This window comes from Thunnus maccoyii, chromosome 22, assembly GCF_910596095.1.
Source record: "Thunnus maccoyii chromosome 22, fThuMac1.1, whole genome shotgun sequence".
Lineage (NCBI taxonomy): Eukaryota > Metazoa > Chordata > Actinopteri > Scombriformes > Scombridae > Thunnus > Thunnus maccoyii.
Genome location: NC_056554.1, coordinates 1,875,019 through 1,902,953, shown reverse-complemented (window position 1 = coordinate 1,902,953; position 27,935 = coordinate 1,875,019). Strand labels below are relative to the sequence as shown.

Here is a 27,935-nt window from a genome sequence, read left to right as displayed (position 1 = left end):
TAGCTGATAATACTTCTGTGCTTTAACAAGGTTTTTAAATGCAGGACTTTTACTTGTATTGGCGTATTTTTACATTGTGGTATTGCTACTTTTACTTAAGTATGGGACCTGACTACTTCTTCCACCACTGTACATTACACAGTACCAGTCAAAAGTTTAGACACACCTTCCCATTCACTTCAAAGTGTGTCTCAAGTATGTATGTTAAGTCTGAATCACCAAATCCCTCGTATAGGGACTGAGAATGTCTGTGACACCTTCATGGCGATCTATCAAAACATTATGGAGATATTTCATTCTGGACTGAAAGTATTAAACCAACATTTTAGCAGAGCTAAAAAAAGAACACTGATGTTTGTTGGTAAAGAATCTTTGCTAATATTTATTAATTGGCTAATGAATTAATTAGGTTGTATGGTTTGTTGGCTAAATCTTGGCTAATGGCAGACTTGAATAGAAACTTTGTTGTAGCAAGAGTCACAGGCCTTCAGAGCTTAAAACAGTTGAGAGTGAAGAAGAGAAAACCGAATAGTAACTGAGTGACTATACTTTGTTTTAATGAATATAAAAAGAAATATACACAATAGTGAACCAGTGAAAACATTAAGTCCACAAACACAAAGTCCAGTGCCCCATCAATAATCATCTCCTCAATTAAATATCAATCTCTTACAAACATTGTACATGTGAACGGATATTCTCTACAAGCCATTATTGTATAGAGACAGACACTGATTTCAAATAATTCAGAACAATTCAGAAGTTTGAAAATGAAATGAAGGAAAAACGGCTTGTTTTGGCCAAAACAAGAAAATAATGACCATTAGCAGGAATACCTTATTCTTTTAATAGGGCCTTGTCCAGAATGAAAAGTGACAGTAAACCAAAAGATGCTTTCATTTGTTGTCATAAGTCAAAAAGAAAAATCTCACAAAAAGCAAATAACTTCATGAGGATGGCAGCTTCAGGCTGATGATTCTTGCAGCAGCTGGACTCCCTAGAGACTACAGTACAGTTATAGCCAGTGGGAACAATCAGTGATGTAACAGCACAAGTTCAATCACAACTTGTCCTTGATTAATAATAAACGCTGCTACTAATGTTCGATTGTGCTCTTACAACATCACGTGTACTGTTATCATCTACATCTTATAGTCTTAACCCTCAGGCTGAATGAATACATCTTCCAGATGAGCAAGGGGTGACTGAAGACAGGTCACTACCTGGACCGGCGGTCTTTTCTGTTCTTGTCTAGGCTTTTGTCCATGGTCTTTTCATTGTCCCCTCTGCATTTGGGGCAGTACCACTTGCCCTTGGGCTTGTAGGTCAGCCCCACACAGGAAAAGTGGAACCACTCGATGGGGCACTGGTCATTGTCGCAGCCGATCATCTCACCATAAGACACTTGCTCGCAGAGACAGTAGGTGGGCTCATTGGGGTCGATTGCAAAGTCGACTGGTGAGGCGTCTCGTTCCTGTTTGGCCTTGCGCTTCTTCTTCTTCGCAGATTTGGATTTCTTCTCTCGGGGCGGAGGTAGGGAGAGTTCCTCCACAGGGTCGTCTACTAGAGAGCCGTTGGCTGATGGGTGGCTGGAGTCACGACTCTCGCTGTTGCGTTGGCGTCGTGGGCGGCGGGCTGAGGTGCGTTCAGGAGCTGGGGACTCTTGGACGTTGGAGCGCCGCTCTGTAGTGAGCCGCTCAGACTCGCCGGGTTCCTGGAGGCACAGGGAGTGGGAGTCCATTTGGCGGGAGCGATTCTCCACCAGCTCCGTCATCTGGGTCACCACGTGGATCTTCTCGTCGCCCAGCTCCTGGCTGATAATGAGTGCCCGCTGCAGCTGGATCTGCAGGCGCTTTCTCTGAGCTGCATCTTGCTCACCTTTGTACTTCTCAAATACTTCATCCACCTCCTTCAGCACCTCTGCAAGTAGGATACAAAGACAAGGAGAGGTTTCCACAAATTAATGAAAGTGCGGTGGATGATTGGAGGTTTTTTTTGTTTGTTTTGTTTTATTCATTTGATTTAAACCTGGAGTGTGGAACTTCTGTCTCCCTCTTCTGGCAGTGAGAGTAAATAGTTAAATAGTCAAGTTAGCAAAGGGCTAAATCGGAAGTTAGCTAGCTCAGCCAGCAGAGGAATGTAACGGACATTCATTTATATGTAAAAGTCCCGCACTCCAGCTTTAAGGCTTGTACGTTGATCATGAGTTTATATCACAAGTTTACCAGGGTCAAAGATAGCCAGTGGGCAATTAAAAGCTAACAGAATACAACATATTAAAACAAAGGGAGACTGTATGGTTTGTTGGTTGTGTCAACAGCTTTGGTGTCGCTTTTAAAGTAATAGCTCAACATTTTTGAAAACCTGCTTATTCACTTTTTTTCTGAGAATGAGATGAGCTGCAATCCAGATGTGGTTAGCCTAGCTTAGCATAAAGACCAAGCAGGAAGCTCTGGGTTTGAAAAGCGAAGCCAATGCAGAAGTGACTTAAACCTTCATTCCAGCAGAGGGCGACTCTTTTGGTTCCAAAAAGAAGTCCAATTGTATGAAAGTCTATGAGAAAATGACCCTACTGCTCACTTGATTTATCACCCCAGTAAACACTTTCCTAATGAGTTTATGGTCTCAATCACTTGTTTCAAGTTTTCGTTAATAAAGCATGATGTTCATTTTGTAAATGATAAAAACTGGAAGCAGGGGGAAACCGCTAGCCAGGCTCTGTCCAAAGTTCAAAAATACACCTACCAACACCTCTAAAGCTCATTAACACATTGTGCCATTTTTGCTTAATTTCTACACAAACAGAAATGTAAAAATGACAGTTTTGTTTTAGGAGGTTTACACTCTGGAACTATTTTTTGGTGAATAGCCAAAGCACTATGAGGCGCTGCACAGACGTAGTGGGCGTATAGATACACTGTTGTATGTCAAATAATTCCATCGCGCAACCCCCCTGCTTCTACTCTTTATGCTAAGCTAGGCCTAACCATGTTCATCTTCTTAACACACAGACACAGGAGTGGTATCAATCCTCTCATCTCATTCTCCGAAAGAAAGCAAATAAACTCATTTTTCAAAAAGGTGAACTACTCATTGAATGCGTTTATTCATGTGAACGCTGCTTAAGGTAATAACAGCAACATAAGACTAGTTCAGCTGTTGAAATAGTTGTTGAACATAACAGCCATAGATGTATTCTAATTTTATTTTGAACATTAAATTGTAATAATCATTCAACCAAACTGCTGATACTGAATCTTTTAAACAGCATGGTCGTGATAAGAATGAATATATTTAACAGCTTAATCCTTAACAGGCCAAACCAAAGACAGACTATATTCCAAAGTTTTTATGAATATGCCTTAAATTTGGTTCACAGTTATTTACAACCACCACATGCATCTGATCAAAGATGACGGAAACACTTATAGTCTGTTCATATCTTTAATTCTGATCACTGGAACCAAGTGTGGTCTTGATTAAAGTAAGATTTTAAATGAGAAATAAGATTCCTATTGGTAATTCTTGTAAAACTAAAAAAAAATGAATGAAAGTCTTGTAAGATGTTTGAAATATATATAAGATCCAATAGAAAAAACAGATTTCCATTAGGACTGAGAAAATCCTACAAGAACCAAACTTTTTTTTCTAATAAAAGGGGATAAAAAGTCTTATAGGATGTTTAGAATGTATAGGAATCCTAAGGGATTTTATTGGATCTAGCAGAAAAAAAACAGATTTCCAATAGGACTGAGAAAATCCTAAAAACTTTTTCCTATGGAATTCCTATAGGATTTTTAAAAAATTGTGGGTATCCTTAAGGATTCTATTGGAAAAGATGAAAGTCTTGTAGGACTTTTTGACTAGGGATTATATTCATACTTTTATTTAAAAGCCGGGTTGAATTCCATTTAAATCTTCCCTCAAGTCAAGTGTAGACAACTTCAACTGAAGTGAAACTGAAGTTGGACATGTTGTTTGCAGCAGTTACAGCCTGGAGGAGGAGGGCTGAACCGCAGTGAGTTCCTGCCTCCAGGAAATGACGGCAGTAATATTGAAGGGGGTTGCCTAGAAGAGGAGCTCTCCGGCTCTGCAGTTCACACTCGAGGAGAACAGTGGTTAAGCAGTCGTACAATCTCGCTTAAAAACAATTTAAGGCGAAAACGTCGTTAACTCTGTCAGTGTGTGTCACATTATCTGTCGACGGTGTCGTTGAACGTATTGGTAACGAAGGCTGGTTTAGCCGCTGCTCACCCTGCGTCAACATAAAGCAACAATGAGGATTGTTTTCCTGTACTGTGGGCTTTTGTTAACAAACGCCAGCATGCTCAAGTGTCATTAATAATGGGGATATCAGCAACATATTGCATCTATCTGTTTCACAAACAAGGCGAAAATGAACTGTTAACCAGCATTCTTTCGTATGCAGAATGAAACACCAGCTTTCATTGAAAAAACGACGGTGTGTAGTAACCATAGTCTTCAGGCAAACGTTCACACCTCAATCAACACGATTTATGATATTTACAAATATTTATGCTGCGTTCTTGCGTTCGGCATCCATTCAATACAACAAGCAGTGTTTATTTTAAATACATTTCTGAGTTTGTTCATTGTTTTTCCTGGTTTTCCCATAATAATAAGCCGCGGAAACACCGTGGTGGGCGGCAGCATGTACCAATTGAAAAAGTTGAGATTTTATTATTACACAGTGCTATTTTTTGCATTACATTAATGCCGAATTTGCCATTGGACACAGCGTATTCAGAGCATATCTTGGACAAAGTTATTCAGTATATGTGCGTGTGCCGAGAGAAAGAAATATCAAATTTCAAGATTTTCGAGTTGAGTTTGGTGCCACACACAAAACAGGACGGAGTGTGTCCGGGTTATGCTAACTGACGGACGGCTGACTTGTTTATTGAACACATGGCTCATCAGTGTAATTATCCACATTTCAGCGGGTCACATTACTGTTTATCGAAGTAGATACGAGCAAGGGGCGCTCGGTTTTTATAAAATGGGAAGACAAGGCTGGCGCCTGCTCCACCATTTCAGCACGCCCTCTCAGACACCGCTAATGTTTGCCACATTACAACACACAGATGGAATTAAAGATTAAAAAGATGTAAATACAATACCTTGATACTTTGCATCAATTTCCCGAAGCAAAGAAACATTTCTTTGTATGTCCAAAGGCAGGGACTCCACACATTCCAGATAATCCTCCACATAGTTGACCAGTTGTTGCGACTTGTCGGCATTTGGATAGTGATGGCCTAACATCGTCTCTACGATGCATAGAGGCACTAAAACAACACGGAGGAAATGTGAGAAATATACTGTTAAAATCAATTGCTTAGCGACTTTGCAGCTTGTAGGGCAGTTCACTTCAAACAAAACTCAATCTACTGCGCATGCGGGAGTATTTTCCTTTTATGGTATTGTACAGTTTCCTCTCGTTCGTCGTCATCGAGGGCGGGGCCAGTTGGTTTTTGAGCATCAGGATTGGCAGAGAGTTACCTCATTATCATAACATTTTCCCGGGAAATTAAACCGATGGGGAAACCGAAAACACAGTGCTGCCATAGTTTAGACGGAGACCATTTGACCTTGTTTTTATTAAATATTAGAGCAGTGCATCAGCAAAACTTAAAAACTTCAAAAGTTGTCTTTTTTTTTTTACCATACTAACTTGAGGTTATTCACATAGTTTAAGAAATGATATAAATCTTTATAATCTATAAAAATGTTTGTGTTTCATAATCAGACTTTAAAATCTAAACCTGTTTTACAGCAATGTTTACATATATTATTACTGTAAGGCAAAGAAAGTTTATTTGTATAGCACATTTCAACAACAAGGTAATTCAAAGTGCTTTACATAAAACATAAAAGGCATCAAGACAAAATGTAAAAGCAACACAAGACAACATAAAAAGACATTGAAATACAATTAAAAATGGTTAAAAAAAAAAAAAAAACTAGACAGAATAAGAGATAAAACAGGAGAATGAAAATTACAGTGCAGTGTAAGATATTAATCAAAAGCCTCAACTTTGATTCAATAAAAGACAGCAGCGAACAGTAAAGTCTTCAGCTTTGATGCATAAACTCTTCACATCAATACATAATAACTGTTCCAATTCTCTATTTTAAAGTGTTGGCTGCCATCATGATTATGTTTTGAACACAGACTGAACCTTGAAATAAAAATATGATAATAAGAACGTCCCCATTTGTCTTAAGCAGGCTTTTGGATATAAATTTCTCTAAACTCAAATTAAGACAACCCTGTGACATCATCTGGTTAGTTTATCAGACTTAACAAAGCTGCCAGCTTCACAGGCTGAGTAGTACTCTACGACAGCTTGCATTAGATGCACACTATGCGGGTTTACTGTGGTTGCTGAGGTGAATATGGTAACTTACTTCTATTAATAAATCAAATTAATGTAAAACATTGTTAGTTTTCATTGTTCCAATTAGTCCTCAAAATGTTTAAATATATATATGTTATGGATATCATAGTGACATTTGAAATTTGGATTTAATGGATCTGCAGTAAATACTGCAACAACTAAACCACAAGACAAAAGAAAGCAACGAAGAATGAAACTAAAAGGACACGTATTTGACTAAATTCAAAGAACTCCTAAAGCAGCTGCTGTACATTTGGTCACGAGGTTTAGGTGAGAACACGCCTGACTGTGTGATAGTCAGTTTCCTTCTTTAGGTCACATATAGTCATAAAACATGAAGTCTGCCAATATAGTCAGTATTCTGGTTATTGATTAATTCTTTTCTGTGTACTGTTACTAACATAACACCACTGTTATCAGAAATATTATTACTGCTACAACTCTGACTATTGCTGTAACTATTACTGATGCTACAACTACTGCAAAATCTACCACTATTACTACTACTAAGCCTACTATTACCAGTACAGTGGTACTATTACTACTATGACTATAACTACTACTACCACTGCTATAACCACTAATACTACTACTAAGCTAACTACCACTAGTACTATAGTACTATTACTATTATGACTGTACTACTACCACTACTGCTATAACTACTACTACTATCACAACTACCACTACCATTACTAATACTGTTACAACTACTAAAATCACTAATACTACCACTATTACTACAATCAAAATTACAATTAGGCTACTACTACTCCCTCTAGGCCTATTAGTACTGTTTCTATTAGTATTCTAATGCCTCATGAGAGTTAACTAAGACAGAATTATGCTGTGTCAGTGAGCCGGCTTTCTTTATTGCATTTTGTTAAAAGTCTGTGTTCTTATGCAATATAGAGAGGAGCTAGAGGTTACTGTCCTCAGTAAAAATGTAAGTTGAGATAGTTGAGGTTTGAACATAATGTAGTACTAAATCACAGAGAATCACAGAGAATCGAATGTATGAACGGGTACAGTTCAGACCGCGTGAATCCAGCTTGGTACAGGTTTCGTTTCAATATGGTGGAAAATAGCATTGAACCTTTTGTCCAGTTTTAGGCAGATCGTTGCTTCACATCGGTTTCGTTTCCGTAGCAATGATACCAATCAGTAAAGTCAATAGAATCGCTTGCACTATCAACACTAGCGCTTCCGGTTACTGCTTTCAAAATATAATTACAATTGAAAAGTGCTGCTGTGTCCCTTAGAATGACATGACTGTTTATTTCAGTTTATATTAATGCTTTTTTACTCTCATGCACCACATCGGTTACCTTCAATGTAGTCTGTTCTCATCCTCCTACTCGTCTAACGCTGCTCATAAGTTAAAATTCCCATTTGGCCATAAAATCTAAAAGTCACGTTTGAAATAGAAAGATGTGAAATCCAAATGTTTTTGATGACCATATGAGCCAGCGCTGACCATGGTCAAAATTTCAAATTTTACATAAGAAAGATGATATCAAAATGAATACAAATCATGCTCCTTAAAGGATTAATGCCTACCTTATCAAACACTCAATGATCTGTACTCCATAACAAAGTGGGCCTGTCCTTTGCATTGCTTGAGTGAAGTCATATTGACGATAAAATGACTGAATCTGTCAGTTGCATACATTTTTTTTGTCAAATATGATAGTATTTTGCATCTAATACATTAAGTCTCAACATAATTTTTCAATAAAGCATTATTTGTTCTTTACACTCCAGTTATGTTGAAAAAAAAATCCATTATGTTATGTTTCAAACTGACTCACACTGTTTGAATACCCTCACAAACAGGCAAATAATCAATTGACATCAATAAAAATGTCATTATAGTTTGTCAAATGATACAAAAAAAAGAAATCATTCGATGTATACATTATTTTTTAACAACTATTACTTTTTCCTTTCATACAAACACATTACATTCTCACAATTCTTATACTGACATGTCACAGGGGTGCTCACTTTCTTTATTAGTCCCATATTTTCTTATATTTTGTAAAGGCAAGTCCACTCACACTCACTATAGATATGATGTCATCATGTTTATCAATCCCCTCACTTTTTTTTTATCATCCTCCACATGATGAGCACAATCTAAATGTTTGCTAACTGTACATGTATTTCCTGCTCTGTACACACATGCTGCTGATTTCACTGTCTTGTTGAGTAATTATGCTCCTGCAGAGATACAAGTTATATGTCTATGCAAATCTAAAAACAGCAGGGTGTTATGGGTAACTATAGGTCACAGAGGCTAACAGAGGAGCCGATACACACACCTCCCTACACTCGACAGCAGGTTATGCCGACCTGAGTGTCAACCAATCTGATTGGTTGAGCCAACCAGTCAACAGAATAAAACCAACAATATACATCAAAGACACATTTTTATTTTGTGTCTGTGCAACTATTTACCTACATGAAAGCCTCCGGATCAAATTGACCCGCAGACACAAATTCAGTAAAGAAAGAAATAAAAAAAGAAATTAAAAAAAAAAAAAAAAAAGAAATGAGGAAAAGTCAAAGAATTTCAGGCAGGAAAAGAATCAGTAACCACTATTTCAGACAACTCAAGAGTAAAAATGGGTCAGATTGATTCTCAACATAATAGGTGGGTTAATATGCTAATTTGCTATTGTTGTATTATTGTTTGTTGTATTGTTGTACTGGTACTTGTGGCAGTTGTGTTTTTGAAAATTAGTGATACTTTTCTTTTTTTTTTAAATGAAACTCTGATAACTTCCGGTCACTTTCTCTGTACCTTCAGCAGCTTGACGTAGCAGTTTGTTTATCAGCGGAGACTCAGCGCGTTCGATGCACAATTGAGCGTCACTGCAGAGAAGTGCAGCTGTGAACCAGTAACCGTCAGTCAGTCAACACCTGTCACCATGAACAAGGCTGTTGTGTTCATTTTCATGGCCTGCTGTGCTGTCTCAGGTAAGTCGCTTTCAATTTCGACGACTCTGTAAAAACAAAAACAAGCTGTGAGGTGTTTTTAGCAAGTTAGCGAAGGACTTTGTCCAGCTTTGCTCCAGTACATTACTAATTGTTTTATAACACAACGGAGTGTTGTCGCTTGTGTTGCTTCACGTTGTGACATATGTCAAAACTACAGTGTTATAGCTTATTTTATGCAGCCTTTATGTTAGATTATTGCTGCCTTACTTGGGTTATGGAGCGAATTTTGCATGTTTTTTTGTGCAGTGAAAATTAACAGATGTTTTATACGACCTCTCTGTGACTTCCTGGATTGTTTAGGGAACAGAAATTTCCGCAGTCTTTCGATAGTGTTGCACTTGAGTCACATGTCTGCTGGGGAGGGATGTTTTTTAGAGGACAGGATGAATCTGCAACTTGTGTTCAACTCCAAATCTCGGTGTTGAAATCAGCAGTGGATATTCGACATTTTCTGACATTTATACGCCAATTAAGCAAGTTTTCTTGTCTTTATTGGGATGTACAATCAAGTTTTCAAAGAATATTTAAGTGCAATTAGGTATTACTAATTACTCTAAATTAGATGTTAAATCACATTGTCTTTAAAAAAAATATATTACACATTTCTGTTCACTCTGGCAGTTGTTTACCTAATGCTGACCACTGAGTGGAGGTCATAGGTTGTATTTACTCATTTATCACTGCTTAAAATCACTTGTCCATTTGTCAAGCTCAAGCTGAGCACAATCAGTAACACAAAAGTGCTAACGCAACACTTTTCAAGTCCACCATCTGTGTTTAAAACCCAGTCACCTTTTCTATCTGAATCCTAAATTAGGACATTTCAGTAACCACTGCCTGGACCTGCAGATAAACTGTGCACTGAACACACATCACAAGCATCATAAATGTGCTGTGGACTCTGTGCTTCAATAAATATGATGACATCAGTTGGCATGCAAAGCAGTCAGGCTAAGTCTAACAGCTAATTTTAATTTTTGATTAATGGTCTAAAGCTGCTAGACAACCAACATTAAAGCTGCACTAATCAGTATTTTTTATATTAGCAGTGGATCAAATGACTATGTATAATGTGATAGAGGTCAATTATGGTGATGAACCCCCAGATAATTATTACCAAATCTGCTGTTCCCCACAGTTCTACAGAGCTTTTTAGCTTCTTTTAGCTCATTGTTTTGGTTTCAGCTCTTATCAACTTAATTTCCAGCAGCAGCAGACAGATGTTTTAAGTGAAAAAGCTCTGATAAACCCACTGTACACTACCCATCCAGCACCAAACAGCAGACAGACACAGTTAGCAAATAGCTGGTGAACATAGTGAAGCATTTAGCAGCTAAAGAGAAAGATATTTCCTCGTGAGTTAATGGAGACTAAGACAGAACTAAAAGGAGAGTGAATATTGGACTTAAATTCACCAGGTGGACACAAAAAAATGAATGCTAATGTTGCTTCGTGACTGCTAGAAGACAACTGTTTTTTGACTTCATAAGGTGATGATATATGTTGTGTCTTCAGCTTGTTCAGCTGCCCCCAAGTGGCCAAAAATAACAAGTCAATGCAGCTTTAAGTAGAATATTCTTGAGTTGGGAAGTGGTATATGTATGAATATTCAAATGGCTTTGTTTCTCCTTCTCTGTCTTGTTAACTGAAGCGCTATCATTGGCTGAAAATGAAAAGAGGTCCAAACCCTCTGCAACCATGTCCGCTCCGGGTGAGTTTGTGAACAGTCCTCCAGCTTCCACTCCTGGTGCTACAACTACCCAGACAAACACCTCCACCCCCACCCCCAAGCCTACAACTACCACAGCCAAGTCTACAACTCCCACCCCCAAGCCTACAACTACCACCCCCAAGCCTAAAACTACCACCGCCAAGCCTACAACTACCACCCCCAAGCCTACAACTACCACCGCCAAGCCTAAAACTACCACCGCCAAGCCTACAACTTCCACCACCAAGCCTACAACTACCACCCCCAAGCCTACTACAACCCCTACACCTACTCCTCCTGCCAACTTGACTGAAGGAAAGTACAACCTGACAAAAGACAAGAAAGTTTGCCTGATGGCTCAGATGGCAGTGCAGATTCGGCTGGCAACACCAAAGGTACACTTCATTAGTCACAATAGACACAACAAGAGCCCCTACAAAGATAGATCATCAGATTCTAATCTTAAAAACTGCATTTATGGATTTATAAGGACAATTCAAGGCTATCATCTCTCTGGCCAATTTTTTTTCATATATGAATCACAGAATATGTCAGCATGTATAGAACTTTCAGCACAAGCCCCTGGCTCAGCTTTTGGCAATGCGATCGTCAGCAATCTGTTTTCAGGAATTGAGAAAAAAGTTTTCATGCAAGTTTTTATTTCCTCAATGCAGTGTGTCTAATGACTGCAGTAGGTTAAATGTGTGTCATCTTTGTGTCATGAGACAATTGCTAATCCTGCATGACAGAGCAATATTGTTTCTCTTAAGAAACAATGTGGCTGCCATGGTATCTACTGGATCATTCTGATACAAGGTGGCCATCTAATTGCCTGTTTTCTCTCTGTTCATCTTTCAGGCCAATGGAACCTTCATTGTTCAGCCAGCGTTGACCAAAGCAGACGGATCTTGTGGAGAAAAAAAGGCCAACCTTACCCTCGTCTTCAAGGAAGGCCATATCACCTTCATGTTCAACAAGGTACTTTTGTTTCCCTAGATTTGTCTCAAATATGGCATTGTAATGATGAGTGCATGTGGTGATAAAGAAAGTAAGGACAGGACATGCATCTTTGACCTGCTCACACTGATTTGGAATTTTGCTCAAATTCTTGAGTAACCATTTTTAGTTCTGTGACATTAACACAATTGTCCCAGTCAGTCTCTTGATGAATAACAAATTGTTTGACTGGTAACTTCATATAGGAAGTGGAATCAGTGAAGAATTGTTAAAAAAGGGAAGTATGGTTAGTTGACAAGCCTGGCCATACAGCATGTGACAGACAAAACTGTATCACACTGCCTCACTGCACAATGCTTGTGTGATTCAGTTATTGTTAGATTTGTAAGGGACACTCCCGAACAGAGAGAGAATTGAGAATTCGAGAATTTTCAAGGAAGCATAACATCAATGTATCATTGTCAACAACAAAACCTAGTTACAGATACAGTTAACTAACAAGAACATGTGCCTTATCTTTATCTAACACTGTATTTTAGCAAATGCAACACAAATCTCCCAACAACAACAGGTGGTGAAGTCATGGAGATCTTTTAAAGAAACATTTCTGAAATAGGGTTAGGACTGTATTACTTCACATGAAGTAAGATAAGGCCTAAAAAGTAAAAACATTATCTGCTAATATAGTAATGTAAAAAAATAATTAAAAATAATTTCTTAATCTTACTGACTCTGAATAAAGCTTTGGTGTGGTGTTGCGTGCGCCTTCTATTGGCTGGCCGCTATTGGTTGAAATATTTAAGAACCATTTTAGCAAACAGGATACCTGAAAAATATTGTTGTACATTGTGTGTTGATCCATTTAGTTATTTTACAAGTAGAAGTAGTAGTAAAGTCTGGTAAAATGAAAGTCCTTTAAATCTAGTTTAATAATACAATGAAAACGACTGTTTCCTCATAGGTTGAAAAGCATAAACTCAGTTTACCTGAACAATCACTTGGTTCTTGACTTTGTCAGCTAACTAACTTGCTAGCAAGATAATTTAGCAAAGCAAGTAATGGAAATGCTTACATGTAACTACTAGCCAGTATCTGTTGTTCTGTATTTTAGCCTCTGCTTGTGAGCTAGGAATCAATAACAATACAGTAAAGGTTAGTTCTCCAGACAGACCGACTGGATCTATACTGGTAAGCAACCTCAGATTTGATCTGTATTGAGAGCTAAAGTCTTGACATCCTGTCCGGGTTGGCACTGTTCCATTAGCTTCTGTAAAGCCAACGCAATATGATTGATAGTTCGTTTTTTTCATTTTTTGGGAATTGAAACGTGTTTTTTGGGTATTCTATCAATATTCTAAGACAAATGAGCATCTACTACATCACTGGCTATTAGCATGAAACATTTGGGATTTTAACACAGTTAAACAACAATTAAATTGTAAAAAAAACCCAAAAACTACAGCTCCCATTAAGTTCTACCAGTGCTGCAGTACACATAATAGCTCATCATAAATGTTGGTTTGGCTTGAGCTTGTGGGGAATTGTGTTTGTTAAAGGACACTAAAATCATGAATATTAAATAAAAAAACCTATAAATTAAAAAAAAATTCCATACTTATAAAGATGTTTGGAGTGAATTGCTCAACATACTGGTGAGAAAGATTTTGCTCTAAGGTTACAACCTTATAGTTGAAAAGTGAAAATCAATTTGACATTTGGAGAACTAATAAATGCTGCGCTGCTTTATAGCTAACTAAAGGAGTTTAACAAAACTAACATATCAACTTGAAACCAGCTATCGAAACCCTAGTGTGAACAAATAATGTCAAACTATATGAAAACCATTTTAGAAACACGAAAGAGCTGTGAGTGGTAAAGGGTTAATACTATAATAAAACGGTTGGTTGACCAGACAGACAAGTTCTGTCTGTTTTTAGCTGTAGACGTGCTGAAACAACAGCTGCCTAAAACAATCTCTGTTTGTGATGAAAAGGATTCCAGTAAATTCCCCATCACATTATTCCATGGACAATGAATTAAGAACAGTAACTCACATTTAATTACACTACTGTGTCTAGTGACGTTAAAATGCTGAATCGTCACCTTGAATTACTCAATTCCATTGGATGACTACCTTAGTGAAAGCCTGTCCTATTTTACTTTATTTCCTCAGAGTACTGCTGAAAACACGGCCTACGTTGATGATTTGTCTTTCACCCTGTATTTTACTTTATTTCCTCAGAGTACTGCTGAAAATACGGCCTACGTTGATGATTTGTCTTTTACCCTGTATTTTACTTTATTTCCTCAGAGTGCTTCTGAAAATACGGCCTACGTTGATGAGTTGTCTTTCACCCTGTCCTACCCCTTAAGCAAAGACCGTAAGTCAGAAATACTTACTTACTTTTATTCTTGTCTCTACATATATCGTGTACTACTATTTTATTGATTAAACAGTAACACTTTAATTTTATCTACCCCTTTTTGGCATTTATAAGCAGTATATCAACAGTTAATACATGTTTCATTACACACCACAATGTAGTACTGTAATAAGCAGATGTAACTGTTTGTTAGTGTATTGGTCAATAGCTATAACTCCTCCTGTGGGCACACATAATCAGATATTGAATAACAATATAGTAAAACACAGTTGAAATAATATGAAATATGTCTCCATAGGAGACAAATACTGCACATTAATAAACACTTAAAATGTCTTTATATCTTACTTATAACTACATTATAGTGTTAAAAAACATTTATTAAATGGTTACATACTGCTTTTAAACGCTAAATATGGGGACTCAAAGTAAGGTGTTACTGATTAAACTTTAGACTCTTCTTATTGGGTCACTGCATTGGCACTGATATTTCAGCTGCAGTGGGTGTTGCACAAGACTGGCAAATATTAACATAGACAAGGAGCATTTTAGAGTCAACTTCCTTGTTTGTGTGTTCAACTATGTATAGACACAATCTGTGGAATTACTGTTAAGCATGTGTTGCCAGTAATATCCAGCCTATTTCAGTGCTATTCAGTTTAACAAGTTTTGTTCCATATCTGACAATCTACATTTGTTTTTATGGGAATTGTCATTATGTTCTAAGCAGACTTGAGCTTTGCTTTGCTTCTCTGTTGCAGTTAAGGAGTACAATGCCAAAAACTCGTCAGTGCATCTCTTCGCTGCAAAGGTCGGACGCTCCTACTCCTGCAGGGCTGAATCCATTTACATGGGCAATGGACTGTACCTGGATGTCAACCAAGACAGGATGCAGGCCTTCAATCTGACCAATAATGATTTTGGCAATCGTAAGTGTCCTCAAATGGCATTTATTTATTCTGAAGAAAAATCAATCAGGGAGCATTTTTGGCTTTGTGAGAGCTTCTCATTAAAACATGTATGTGCTTTCTATTAAAAATATATTTAAGCAAAAGTACAGAGGTATTATCAGCTAAATGTATTTAAAGTACGTGTCATGGAGAATGGCCCCTTGCAATGCATCATATTTTATAAACCAATCATATGTTTTGTATGTAAAACCCTAACATAGCTCTCAAATAAATGTAGTGGAGTAAGAAGTACAATATATATATATATATATTTTTAAAGTATAATGAATGTAGTGGAGTAGAAATATAAAGTAGCATAAAATAAAAAGACTTAAGTAGAGTACGAGTGCCTAAGAATTGTACACAAGTACAGTACTCGAATAAGGTTCAAGGTTCAAATCCCTAAGCTACCTCTACCACTTGAATATCATCATATTGGTTATGATTTTATAAATGGCCAATGTTTAATATGAACAATTGTCAGCTGGTTTTCGCATGAGCAGCAATAGCAGAAGAAAGCAGCATCATGTTCAGAACTGGACATATTATATGACTTATATATACCTAATAAGTGTGAAACCATCAGAACAGTCAACACTAATAATAACAATAATAATAATAATGATAATAATAATAGCTTTATTTATATAGCACTTTTACACGCAAAAGTGCTTAAAGAGGACCTATTATGCTATTGTCCAGCTCTAAATTTTTATTTTTGGACTCCACTAGAGTAGCTTTGCGTGATTCACAGTTCAAAAAACTCAGTTCAGTCTCTTTCTCTAACAGGCAGTCTTAACTCGTGTCTCTTTAAAGCCCGCCTCCCAATGAGCCCACTCTGTTCTGATTGGCCAGCTTTCTGGAAGCTGCTGAGGGGCAGCACATATCAGATTTTTTGAAAATGCATAATTTCTGCGAAAAATGAAAACATAACTTTTTTCATTGTACTGCCATGATGATAATGACATTGTATGTAAAATGGACTTTTCATTCTCATATGGGATATTGAATATTGGACTTGAACTTGATTTTAGTTTATTTTTAACCAAAAAGATATTTTTTAGATGGAATTAATTTCATTTCAGTTTTCATTTAGTAATAATTATGCATTTTCAAACATGAAAATGAAAATTGAGTTATGTAAATTATTATTATTATTATTAGTAGTAGTAGTAGTAGTAGTAGTAGTAGTATTTGAATATATATTATTTATAGTTATGTAAACTTTTGTCATACATCATACAAGCACAGATAGAAAATGAAGATTCAGCTTGAATAAATTATTTCATTTTTAATATTGGCAACCATAGACTTCCATACTTGGTAAATAAACCCTTCCTAAGTCAGCTTTCAAGTGAAGCTAGTGGTTGATGATTCCATTGATTTTACTGACGTTTGCACTTCTTAATTTGAACATCTTATTAATTATTAAAAAATAAATGAATTTCTGAAGATATGAATATCTTAAATTTTGTATTGTGTTGTTTTTGTGTAGTAGTAATTTGTTACATAGGGTTTACTGAATAGAGGTCCATGATTCACCTGGTTGTCAGAAGTAAATCTGATATGTGTGTATCGTATGTTTTTCCAGCTGACCACTGTGCTGCTGACCGACCAGATTACCGCGTTGCCATTGCAGTGGGAGTGACGTTGCTGGTGCTCATTGTCATTGTGGTGGTGGCCTACCTGCTGGGCCGCAGGAAGAGGGCTGATGGCTACCAGTCTCTGTAAAGTCACCCAGAGGTCACTGTTATTATATGCCAAAATCAGTGAGGCTGTGATTTTTCTCAGGGGTTAAAGGGCACTTCCACTGAAGCCTAACCTGCCATTTTTCTGTCCTTTTATGTCTTGGTTTACCAATCTTACTAATATTGATAGTATTTTAACCAGAGGTTTCTATATATGGAGGCTACAGTGTGCCATTGGAATAATTGTAGGCTTTTACAATGTTTTATTATAATGAACTAGTAAATTTATCATTTTAAAAAGCACAAAATTAGCCCCTAAGTGAAAAAAATATAATCAAAAGACCATTTAGTTTGCAGATTAATCCTTTTATTGTGTATTTACATTCTGAATTAATATTTACATTTTAAAATGAATTCCAAAAAATTATTTTTAAAAGGCATTTAAATGTTACTTTTTTAAATCTCATTTACATATGCTTACCTTTTTTATTCAGTCTCACAATTAATTGGTTTCCTGCTTGAACATTTGCAGTTGTGATCATTTGAATTTAACAACACTTCTCTCTGTAATTTGTAAAGACATCAAAGCAGTTTGCCACCTAAAAGTTAAACCCTAAATCCAGCCCACAGACCAGATGGCAGATCACTGATTGGCCAGCTATTATGTGTCGGCAATTGTCTGGCCAATCATAATTGGATTACACTTTACTCTTTTACTTTGAGTTTATCAATTTATAATAGATTATGTATAATTCTTCCAGTGGCACACTGCAGTCTCCATACATAGAGGTTTTTTAAATGTATCATGCCAATAGCCATTGTTTTATGCTGACATTTAGTCTTTCAATGTCCATTTTCATGCTAAAGAATTACACATTTCAAGCATTTGCCCACCAGAATGTTATTCTTACCACGGTGGACAAGCCTCTGAAACAGTATTTCTATATTTGCACCTGAAAAAAATGACAATACTAGTAATGACACATCATACAGGCTGACATCTTAATGTAATACTTACATATAAACTGACCAAAATGTCTCATTAGAATCAGTTTGCATTATTCTTCCCCCAAATATTGGCTTCAAATATCTGTCTAACCCCACATAAAACGTTTTAAGTAAAATAAATAGCAGTCAGATTTTACTATATCTTCTATCAAAACTATACGCAGCTTGTTTCTACAAATATATTCATTTTAATTTTGCTTCATTGTTTAAGCATGATGTTTTTAATATTTTGTCATTCTTTTGTTTTTTAAAGAATCCAATCATCTTTTGTATTCTGTCAGATTGAGGATTTATTTTTACTGTTTCCGATGCAGACAAGGGAAGTAATCCAATCACTAACTTTACAAGTAATTATACAGAGTGTACAAATTTAAAAAGGGAAATTAGGAGGATGTTTTTAAGGGATCATAGTTCTACCTGGTCAACATTAATTGCACTGATTGCTTTTTTTCATGCTATATGTAGCTGATGCTTTGTATTCATAGATGGGACATACTGTTCATGTGAGCCGGCTATGAGTGTAGTCTCAACCTGATTTGATTTCTAATGGGTTATACATTCATTACATCTCATGAGTCTATCTCTCCACCACCAAGTCTACCCTAACACACTGTAATACCTTATATCTCTATATGCTGAACTGACAATGACAGAGTGAGAATAATAAATAAACAGAATGCTGTTGAGTAAACAATCTCACGTCAAGGTTTTTTCCTATCTTTATTCAAGAGCGTGGTCCTTCAATTTGAAAGAATAATTTATTGATTTCACGGTTCAGATTTTGTAATTCTTTCCCTCAAAACTCTGCCCTTGCACTCAACTAGCCCCTACTTGCAGTTAGATTTGCCCTGCTTCTGCTCAAACTGTGTGCTTGCACTCAGATTTATTGTTGCTTGCACAGATTTCCTGCTCCAGCTTCAGCTTCAGCCCTTCTCCTCGCACTCAGGCTGCTGAAACGTCTGCTCTCAGATTTCTGCTCTGCTCTCAGATTTTTTGTGCAACAACCCTAAATCCCCCAACCAATCGAAGGCCAGGTGTAGTGTTGACCAATGACATGATCCCTGCCTCCTGGCCTTCTATTGGTTGGGGAATTTTAACAGGGTTGTTGCACAAAATATCCGAGAAAAGTACAGAAATCTGATAGTAGATGTTTCATGAGTCAGAGTGCGAGGAGAAGGGCTAAAGCGGGGTAAAGGGATAAAGTGGGGAATCTGTGCAAGCAACAATAAATCTGAGTGCAAGCATACAGTTTGCAATAGAAGCAGAGCGATTCTAAGCAAAGCAGGGGCTATTAAGTGCGAGGGCAGGGTTTTAAGAGAAAGAATTACAAAATCTGAACGTGAAATCAGTAAATCATGCTCTCAAATTGAAAGACTACGCTCTTTAATAAAGATAGGAAAAGGCCCATAGATTACTCAGTAATTCACAGACTCAGCTACCAACAGTTTTCATAGGGACTATTTCTTCTGTAGAAAGTAGTTCCGATAAAACCGTTTGGTAGATTATCCAGAGTAACCAGGACATTGTTTCTGGAAAGACAAGCTGTTGTCCAATGAGTCTTTAAAATGTCATTTTTCAGTGATGTGAGCGTCACAAACTGAATTTCATTCACCTCCATTGTATTGAGATAGCAGCAGAAATCTCAGAGACGGATATCTCAAAACCTGGACAAATAAACCTAAAACTATCTGCATGAAGAGATACCACAAGAGGGAAGTTTAATGTGTGTGAACTGGCCCTTAAAGTTTTCTGAAAAGTAGGCCAAACTTAGCTTTAATAATAGTCAGTATGGCATGGCAGGGGGTTGGCTGTCTGGATGCGATGTTATGAGTAAAACGTAGGTCACTGATTGATTGATTCCAACCCATCTCAGTGTAAATGTTCCTGAATAACTGTTCTGTAGTAGTTAGAGAACTGTGCAGTTAAAGACTCATTGAATTCATCAAGGATCAGACCTGCTGCTCACAGCTGTAGTTCCACATCGTGTCCACCAGGTGATGCTGTGAAGTCTGGCAAGTGGATAGAAATGAAGGACCTCACTGTATGTACAGTTATCCACAGTGTGTGAGCACTTATACCTGTTGTTAACCTCTTGTGCCAATAAAGACCGATATATTTCTAAATGTCTGTCTCTTTGATCGGCAGCCTCCACAGCAGTGTGATTTATCTTTAGCTGTCAATATTAAGATCATGAAATATGTGACTCAAGTACTGTACTTAAAGTCCCCCTCCAGTCAAATTTTTTTTTTCTCCTCGTTCCTTCCATTGAATGAGCTTCACTGTGCACAATGATGTATGTGCAGAATTTGACATTAGAAAGCGGTTTTCACATTCATCTGCTGAAAGAAGAACGTTTAAATGTGAGTTTAAGGCGTGTACTTGATTGATTTGTGACATCACAACTAGTTTAGAAGCCAATCGTGGTGCAATATTCAACTTACACAAGTGTGATGTGGAATCTTGAATCCTCCAGTACACAAACACTAAGAATGGACTTTACAGTAGTAGGAGACATCTTGTGTCCAGCAGGAAAACTTCTGAAATGAACAACATTTGCATATTCATACATTGTGGATTTTAATGAGGGAGCAGGAAGAGATGCCATTTTAAGAATTTTTAATCAAGTAATTGAAATTTTCTGTGAAAAAATATCAGACACAAATCATTCGTCAAAGCAGAGTATTTTTGGAGGGTTCTTTAAGTAAAGGTTTAAGGTAATTATATCTCAGTGATGTCAGTGTTTCCATTTTACTCTACTTCATTCTTCCACTCAGCTACATTTCAGAGGCAAATTTGACACTTTATACGTAAATAAGGGAATGTGTGAGTAAGTGGAACACAAAGTACAATTTCCCTATTTGTCATGCTTTATAAAGTAAGTTCTTGTCTTCACTGGAGTCACATTTGCCCTTGTACTTGTGGAAATTTTAACAATTGTATTACTCCTTGGTTGTTACTTGATGTTACAAAATTTTATATACCTGCAAGTGTCTACTACCATGGAAGGATTGGGAACATATTCCTGAGCTGCTGAGCGTTTCCGGCCGGCCGGCGGCCATCTTGGTTTTGAGAAATTTATGTTGCACTTACAAAGGCTGGCCAGTGGATGGCAGCGTATGGGATGACACACTAGCGTTCACTGTGGTGGCTGATGTGCAACTATACCATTAAAACCCCATGCATATCTAAGAAAACGGCTTTTAAATAGCTGTCCACTGTAGTGACCACTATGTGTGAAAGGGTTAATATAGAAGCTCTAGTAAATAAATGATTTGTTACACTGGCAGCACTTTACCTGTGTTTAGCATTTTTAAGCAGTATATTAACATTTAATAAATGGTTTATAACACCCTATAAAGTCATTATAAGCAGATAAAAAATACATATTTAAGTGTGTATTAATGTACAGTATATGTCAACACTTCTATGAAGACATATTTTGTATTATCACAACTGTGTTTTACTATATTGTCATTCATTATCTGTTTATACAAACTTACATCTGCTGACAACTACATGATTGTGTGTTGTAAACCATTTATTAACTCTTTATATACTGTTTATTAATGTTAAACAGGGGGATCTAAAGTAAGTGTAACTGTTGTGCCCTTTTGCGTGGTTTAAACTGTAATTAATAATTTGTCAATGTGAATAAAAAACATTAAAAACATATGTAGAGTTCATTAAATCACCTCAGATGGATGTATATTGTCCTACTATGATACTAACATGAATTTAAAACACTACTTAACTCCTTACATCACTCTAAATAAGTTTCACATCGCTGGAGATTATTACAAGGCAGTATGTGTGTCATCTTTATCAAGTTGAACAAATGACAACATCTTGTCACATAAGTGATCTCTACCAGCTGTTTTAGTGATGATAGCAGATTTTGGTGGTTCATTAGGTGCCACTCAGCCAATCATACTGTCTGTTATAAACAGCTGATGTGGTTCCTGAGAGGAGCTGTGCAGCAGGAGTCATGTTGCACTGACAGACGGCGGGGTGGGACACGACCACCAACACCCACGAAGTTTCTGCTAAACTTTCTGATCTGACCTACAGCCTGGAATCACCAGATACGTAACAAGGTTCCTCCGACAAGTCATGGCGGACACCGTGATCACGGCAGGTAAAAAGACGCTCTGTTAACACACCATCTCAGAGTTTTTAGTGAGGAAACTGCGTATGAAGATCCATGTTGTTTGTCCAGATTGATGGAATCCAGATGTTGTGTTCCGCTTGTGATACTGAAGCTGACTTCCGCTGGCTGCACAATGCATAGTCTTTTCTTTTCCACCGTGTGTTTCCGCTAAATAACAACACACTGTATATAATAGACATTAAGAGGAGCTGATGGTGTGTGTTTCAGATGAAGCAGCTGTTGTGGAGGCAGGTTCAGTTGAGAACCCTCTGGTAGCAGTCACTTTCCAGAGAAACGTCCACAGGAAGGAGAAGTATCTGGAGGCTGAACCCAAAGCTCTGGGGGTACAGTGTGTGTGTGTGTGTGTGTGTGTGTGTGTGTGTGTGTGTGCGTGTGTGTGTGTGTGTGTGTGTGTCAGTGGTGGAAGAACTACTCAGATCCCTTACTTAAGTAAAAGTACCAATACAGCAATGTACAAGTACTCCATTACAAGTAAAAGTCCTGCATGAAAAATCCTACTACCATAAAAGTACATCAACATGTTAACATGTAGCTGCTGGGGGTGGAGCTAGTTTACAGTTACAGTACCGTTAATGGGAGAGGACAAAAGAAAAAAACAAAGTTCTGATACACAAATCTATTTTCAGTTTTTGGACTTTTTCTCTAATCTTTGATTTTGGTGAAATATTGGATCATTTGAACATTTATTGAAATGAAAGCATGTGAGAAGTTTAGAGGGAAAAATCACTATTTGGTGGAGCTGTTAACAACTCACAGACATGTGAAATGTGACCCCGACTACACACTGCTTTTTGTAAGACGTCAAAAGACAAAAAGGTTGGAAACCACTGGTTTCATCTTTAACAATGTGTTGTATTTTAAAAGCTTGTTATATTATCCATTGTGTCAAATCTTCATCTGAAAAGTAACTAAAGCTGTCAAATAAATGTAGTGGAGTAGAAGTATAAAGTAGCATCAAATGGAAATACTCAAGTAAAGTACAAGTACCTCAAAATTGTAATAAAGAACAGCACTTGAGTGAATGTTACTTTTCACCACTGGGGTGTGTGTGTGTGTGTGTGTGTGTGTGTGTGTGTGTGTGTGTGTGTGTGTGTGTGTGTGTGTGTGTGTGTGTGTGTGAAGCTGACGTATTCTCTTTGCTGTTGTGTGTTCCAGATCACTCAGATTGGCCTGAGTGTGTTTCAGGTCAATTGTGTGATTGTGTTCCTGGCTAAAGGCCTGAGTGTCATGGAGAATGACATACCTTTCCTCATTGCATCTCTGCTGGTAAGCACATGGATAACTCAAACAGTATGTTGTCACATCATCAGTAGAGGTGGACAACAATGAAATAAATATACGATATTTATTTTATTATAAGTGTTGTGAATGTTTATTCTGTTCTACTTTATGGCGGTACTTATTTTTTTAATGTTTGATGTGTGTGATGACGTACTTTGATTTTTCTTTGTGGTACTTTAATTTGCAGGGGCACTCCAGTGATTGAGGGACTTACTTAACACAGATGAATGGTATAATGGAAGCAGCAGAGGCTGACATATCCTGACTTTTAGTCTGTAGTATGGATAAAACTCCATAAATTCTCAGTCCTACATTTCCCATAATGCAATATTTAAAGTCAGACCATGCATGCAAATCTTTCACTCATAGATTTGTATCCTCCAAGCCCTGACTGGGCTGAGATGACATCATTGTGACATCATCAGGTGTTATTTTAGACTTGACAAAGCTCCTCCAGAGCCACAGATGATAGTATAAAGCTAGTACTGTCCTTGACAAGTAAACTGAACCTAATATATAAAATTGATGGACTGCCCCTTTAACTTACACTTTATTAATATCCTGAAGGAAATTTATTTTGCAGCCAGGAATTAAACACACAGGTCATAACACACTGATCACAGTAAGCCAAAGATAAAAACACCTCTATCATACTTTATAAAAGAGAGCCAAATCAAGTGCAGCTCAAGTTCCATTACAGCGCAGGTGTCTCTGTATAACTCAGCAAGAAAAGAGGGGAGTCTGGGAAAATCTGGGACTTGTAAAAGTAGGCTGAATCTCACTTTTCAGACTGTATGTGGAAATATGTGCGTTAGAGTTGTGTAGAAGGCAAAGAGAATGAGGCTTTCAATTGCTCTGGGAATATAAGACAGGTCAAACTCCTTATGAAGTGTTTGATCAGCACAGTTAAAAAGCTGAGCCTTGTCCCAACCATTAAGATGTGGCTGAATGACTTAATTAACACCTTACATTTAGAAAAGAGTCGATATGCTTTAAAAAAACAAACTTTCAATTTGATAGAATTTGGAAACCCCTCATTAAACACTTTGCAGCTTAAAATAGAAGACAAACTATATTTTCCATCTATAAGATTTCAGTGTCACTGTGGTGAGTTAGGATGATGGGATGGGATCATCTACTCTTTATTGCCTTTTCTCTTTTCTTCCTCTCTTATTTCCTTCTCAGTTTAACTGTCTGTCATTACTGTTCCACTTTTTCCTTTTTCTTTTCTTTAGTCAGTTTTTACTACTGACTGAATGTCAAGTTGATACTTGCAACGCATCTTTTGGCCTAATTGTCAAACTGAGCAATAACTGACTCATTGTCATTTATATCTGAACCAGAATCCTCAACGAATATCAGAATCCTCACTAATCTTTGATAAAAAGTTGAGCCTTACTGAAAAGTTTTTGTCTTTTGTCTATTTTTACTCGCAAAGGCAACCGAGCCACAATACATTAGGAATAGAGCATTGCAACCAGCTATTACACAGCTCCACTCCCTACAAACACTGTTGTCCCTTTAAACTTTTATACCTCCTTCCAAACAGATCTCTTTTTTCATGTAAAAAAAACATAATGATACTTTTGTTCATACTGAATTTATTCTATATATTGGTATATTTTGGTATAATACATATTCTGTATCCTCATAATGTTTTTCATACTTTTGAATTCATTATTTTACATGTCAGAAATTGTCAGTTGTTTGTAATTTATTTGACTCACCAATGATAATTGCTCTCTTAATTCTATTCAGGTTCCCTTATTTATCCGTGTGTGATTTCCTGCTGGAATCCACTCTACAGAGGACATTTTTCAGCTGTCTGTGACTCTTTGTGGTGATTGTGTGATATTTGCTCTCTTCACAGGTGGTAATAGCAGGCAGTGTGGCTATAGCAGCACAGAACCTCCACCTGCCCACGGTGAGTTACAGTACAGGGCTGCAGAGGAGGAGTAGTCTATGTACAGCAGCAGGCAGACAAAATAACACAAGCATCAAACAATATATAATAATACCAACCAGCAAATATAAATCCAGGCTATGGACTGCTTTCAGAACAAGAAACATGAACTGTAACATGCAGCTGCATTGCTCCATTAACTGGCAGGATTAGCAGTAAGAGGGGACAGTGAGGAGGCAAACACACACATGGCAACTGAGTGATGTATGACATGAGTGCATGTGCTCAGGATGGAGACAATGTAGGACTGACATGAGGCAAGAGACAAACGTAATACACTAAACATACAAGTGTTGATGACTTGAGGGGCTACATATGATGGTTGATGCTGGAAAGAGACAACTGCTGGACTGTGAGACACTCTGGATGTTGGACCAAAGAGTCATAAAACTCATCTGTTTTTTTAAAGAAGTATAATTTATCACATCTTTATTTTTGTAGTTTTAACCATCGGTGTTATCAGATACTAACTAACTAACTAACTAATGCAAAGATACTTGTGTCCAGTTAGTGATGTGAAGATAAAAAAGGTAAAAATAAAGTAACAATATAGAGAAATATAACCTAATAAAACGTTGAAGTTTTGGTTCATAAAAGAGAAATTGAGCGAGCAAATGTTCAGCTCTCATCTTTGTGGATTAGGAAATGGAAGGGTTAAATATTTTTGTCATTATGCAGCAGATAGATTATGTTCTCATCTAGATAGTAGATAGGAAATATCCTCAGAACAGTGGCAGTTATTGAGAAAAATGTTTTTTCTCTTAAAGATGTATTTCCTGTTCTGTCTGTGTCTCAGCTGCAGGGCTGTTTGGGGATGCAGGTTGTGGCTTGTGGCGCCTCCGTCTTCAACATCCTCTTTAATCTGGTGAAAGTGGATAGTGTGCCTCCTTCCTGCTGGCATTATTACTACGAAAACACCTCATTTACTAATGCTGAGATTTGCCATGTTATTCAGGTGAGTTGTAACAGTGTCACCCTTATGTCGTGATGGGTTATAAAGCAAAGTATCATACATACGGAACATTCAAAGATACCTTTTTAAAAGGTTACCTTTTCTTTCTTTTGTCCACACATAATCTCTATAAATCTTATCCAATTTACAGGGCACCCAGGCCCACTTTTATGCTGAAGGTGCGGTCATCCAGGCGACTCTGTTGGCCATCTCAGCTGCTCTGGCTGCCTATTGCTGCAAGGTGGTCAACTGCTGCTCGCCAGCTCCCAAAATGGTGAGTAGATGTCGATGGTGGCTGTGGTAATACAGCTGCAGAGGCTTTCCAGTTGTGTCACAAATCGTCCTCTGTACAACAGGGTTCCCTAAAATGTATAAATAAACCAGCCATGCTAGAAAAAGAGAGATGATCATTTTTGGGAGCAGAATTTCATTAAGCCCCACAAAGGCAAGGATCTTAACAAAGTAAATATTATACTTCACCATTTCATTGCAGCATCAACCATTCACTGGCTTACATTTGTCCTCTACCTTCTTTTCTGTCCCTTTCAGCCGGTGATCACAGTACAAACCCCCCCTGTCCAGCAGTGAGGAGACAAACTGGACCAGCGCAGAAGACACATGTACAACCACATACAAACGTAACACAAAGTTAAAGCTGCACTCATTCATATTTTTATGTTAATGAATGCTTGTTGTCATGAACCATATATTTTTTTACACTAGATAACATGTTTTTATATGTACTAACTCTCTGTTCATGTGAACTTTTATCAAAGTATGTCAAAAAGTAAAGTCAAATAGTAAAGTCAAGACAGCAATCTGATGAAATTGGACCCATTAAAGGTGCAGTGTGTAGAATTTAGTGGCATCTAGCAGAACAGACTTGGCAGAAACAGAATATAATATTCATAAGTATGTTTTAATTAGTGTATAATCACCTGAAAATAAGAACTGTTGTGTTTTTGTTACCTTAGAATGAGCCCTTTATATCTACATAGGGAGCAGTCTGCCATGTTGCACCACCATATTTCTACAGTAGCCCAGAATGGACAAACCAAACACTGGCTCTAGAGAGAGCCTTTTACATTTTTCACGAGTTTCGTGGCCACTAAATCCTACACACTGGTCTTTTAAAATGTCTCTATAGTTTGTAACTTGCTCAACTGTGGCAATTACATGAAAATGATAAATGCATAAACATTGCATAACAGCAGTATAAGTAGAGAAGAGTCATAAAGTCAGTGAACTGGCTCAGTAATGTCATATCTGTAGTTTGCTAACATTAGCTAACATAACTACCATCAGCTACCAGTCATACCAGACCTAAGGTTGTAACAACAAAAGGTAAATGGACTGCACTTATATAGCACCTTTCTAGTCTTCCAACCACTCATTCATTCACATTCACTTATTCACACACATAGTCTGCAAGGTGCCAACCTGCTCAT

At 37.3% G+C, this 27,935-nt stretch overlaps 3 protein-coding genes across 3 annotated transcripts; 2 read left to right on the top strand and 1 right to left on the bottom strand.

Annotated features, from left to right (window-relative positions):
- Positions 1–536: 536 nt before the first annotated feature.
- Positions 537–5,427, bottom strand: ing2 (inhibitor of growth family, member 2). The gene is made up of 2 exons (XM_042400958.1): positions 5,142–5,427; positions 537–1,920 (listed from the first exon to the last, which is right to left on the bottom strand). Exons 1-2 carry the CDS (start codon positions 5,284–5,286, stop codon positions 1,220–1,222), a joined length of 846 nt encoding a protein of 281 aa, XP_042256892.1. The 5' UTR covers positions 5,287–5,427; the 3' UTR covers positions 537–1,219.
- A 3,829-nt stretch (positions 5,428–9,256) lies between these two features.
- On the top strand, positions 9,257–20,246 carry cd68 (CD68 molecule). The gene is made up of 6 exons (XM_042401549.1): positions 9,257–9,404; positions 11,077–11,531; positions 11,995–12,114; positions 14,405–14,474; positions 15,239–15,406; positions 17,019–20,246. The coding sequence occupies exons 1-6, from the start codon at positions 9,356–9,358 to the stop codon at positions 17,156–17,158; spliced, it is 1,002 nt and encodes a 333-aa protein (XP_042257483.1). The 5' UTR covers positions 9,257–9,355; the 3' UTR covers positions 17,159–20,246.
- A 1,863-nt stretch (positions 20,247–22,109) lies between these two features.
- Positions 22,110–27,393, top strand: LOC121889358. The gene is made up of 7 exons (XM_042401242.1): positions 22,110–22,258; positions 22,499–22,614; positions 23,447–23,557; positions 25,443–25,496; positions 26,332–26,490; positions 26,639–26,761; positions 27,037–27,393. The coding sequence occupies exons 1-7, from the start codon at positions 22,234–22,236 to the stop codon at positions 27,073–27,075; spliced, it is 627 nt and encodes a 208-aa protein (XP_042257176.1). The 5' UTR covers positions 22,110–22,233; the 3' UTR covers positions 27,076–27,393.
- The last annotated feature ends 542 nt before the right edge of the window (positions 27,394–27,935 follow it).

What these genes read in the sequence shown, in the direction of transcription:
- LOC121889358 (XM_042401242.1), top strand. Translation starts at nt 22,234, where the DNA reads ATGGCGGACACCGTGATCACGGCAG. An exon ending in AGAACCTCCACCTGCCCACG is followed by an intron (nt 25,497 to 26,331) that starts GTGAGTTACAGT and finishes TCTGTGTCTCAG; the next exon opens with CTGCAGGGCTGTTTGGGGAT. An exon ending in GCTCGCCAGCTCCCAAAATG is followed by an intron (nt 26,762 to 27,036) that starts GTGAGTAGATGT and finishes TGTCCCTTTCAG; the next exon opens with CCGGTGATCACAGTACAAAC.
- ing2 (XM_042400958.1), bottom strand. Translation starts at nt 5,286, where the DNA reads ATGTTAGGCCATCACTATCCAAATGCCGACAAGTCGCAACAACTGGTC. An exon ending in AATTGATGCAAAGTATCAAG is followed by an intron (nt 1,921 to 5,141) that starts GTATTGTATTTA and finishes TCCTACTTGCAG; the next exon opens with AGGTGCTGAAGGAGGTGGAT.
- cd68 (XM_042401549.1), top strand. Translation starts at nt 9,356, where the DNA reads ATGAACAAGGCTGTTGTGTTCATTTTCATGGCCTGCTGTGCTGTCTCA. An exon ending in TTCGGCTGGCAACACCAAAG is followed by an intron (nt 11,532 to 11,994) that starts GTACACTTCATT and finishes TTCATCTTTCAG; the next exon opens with GCCAATGGAACCTTCATTGT. An exon ending in CTACCCCTTAAGCAAAGACC is followed by an intron (nt 14,475 to 15,238) that starts GTAAGTCAGAAA and finishes TCTCTGTTGCAG; the next exon opens with TTAAGGAGTACAATGCCAAA.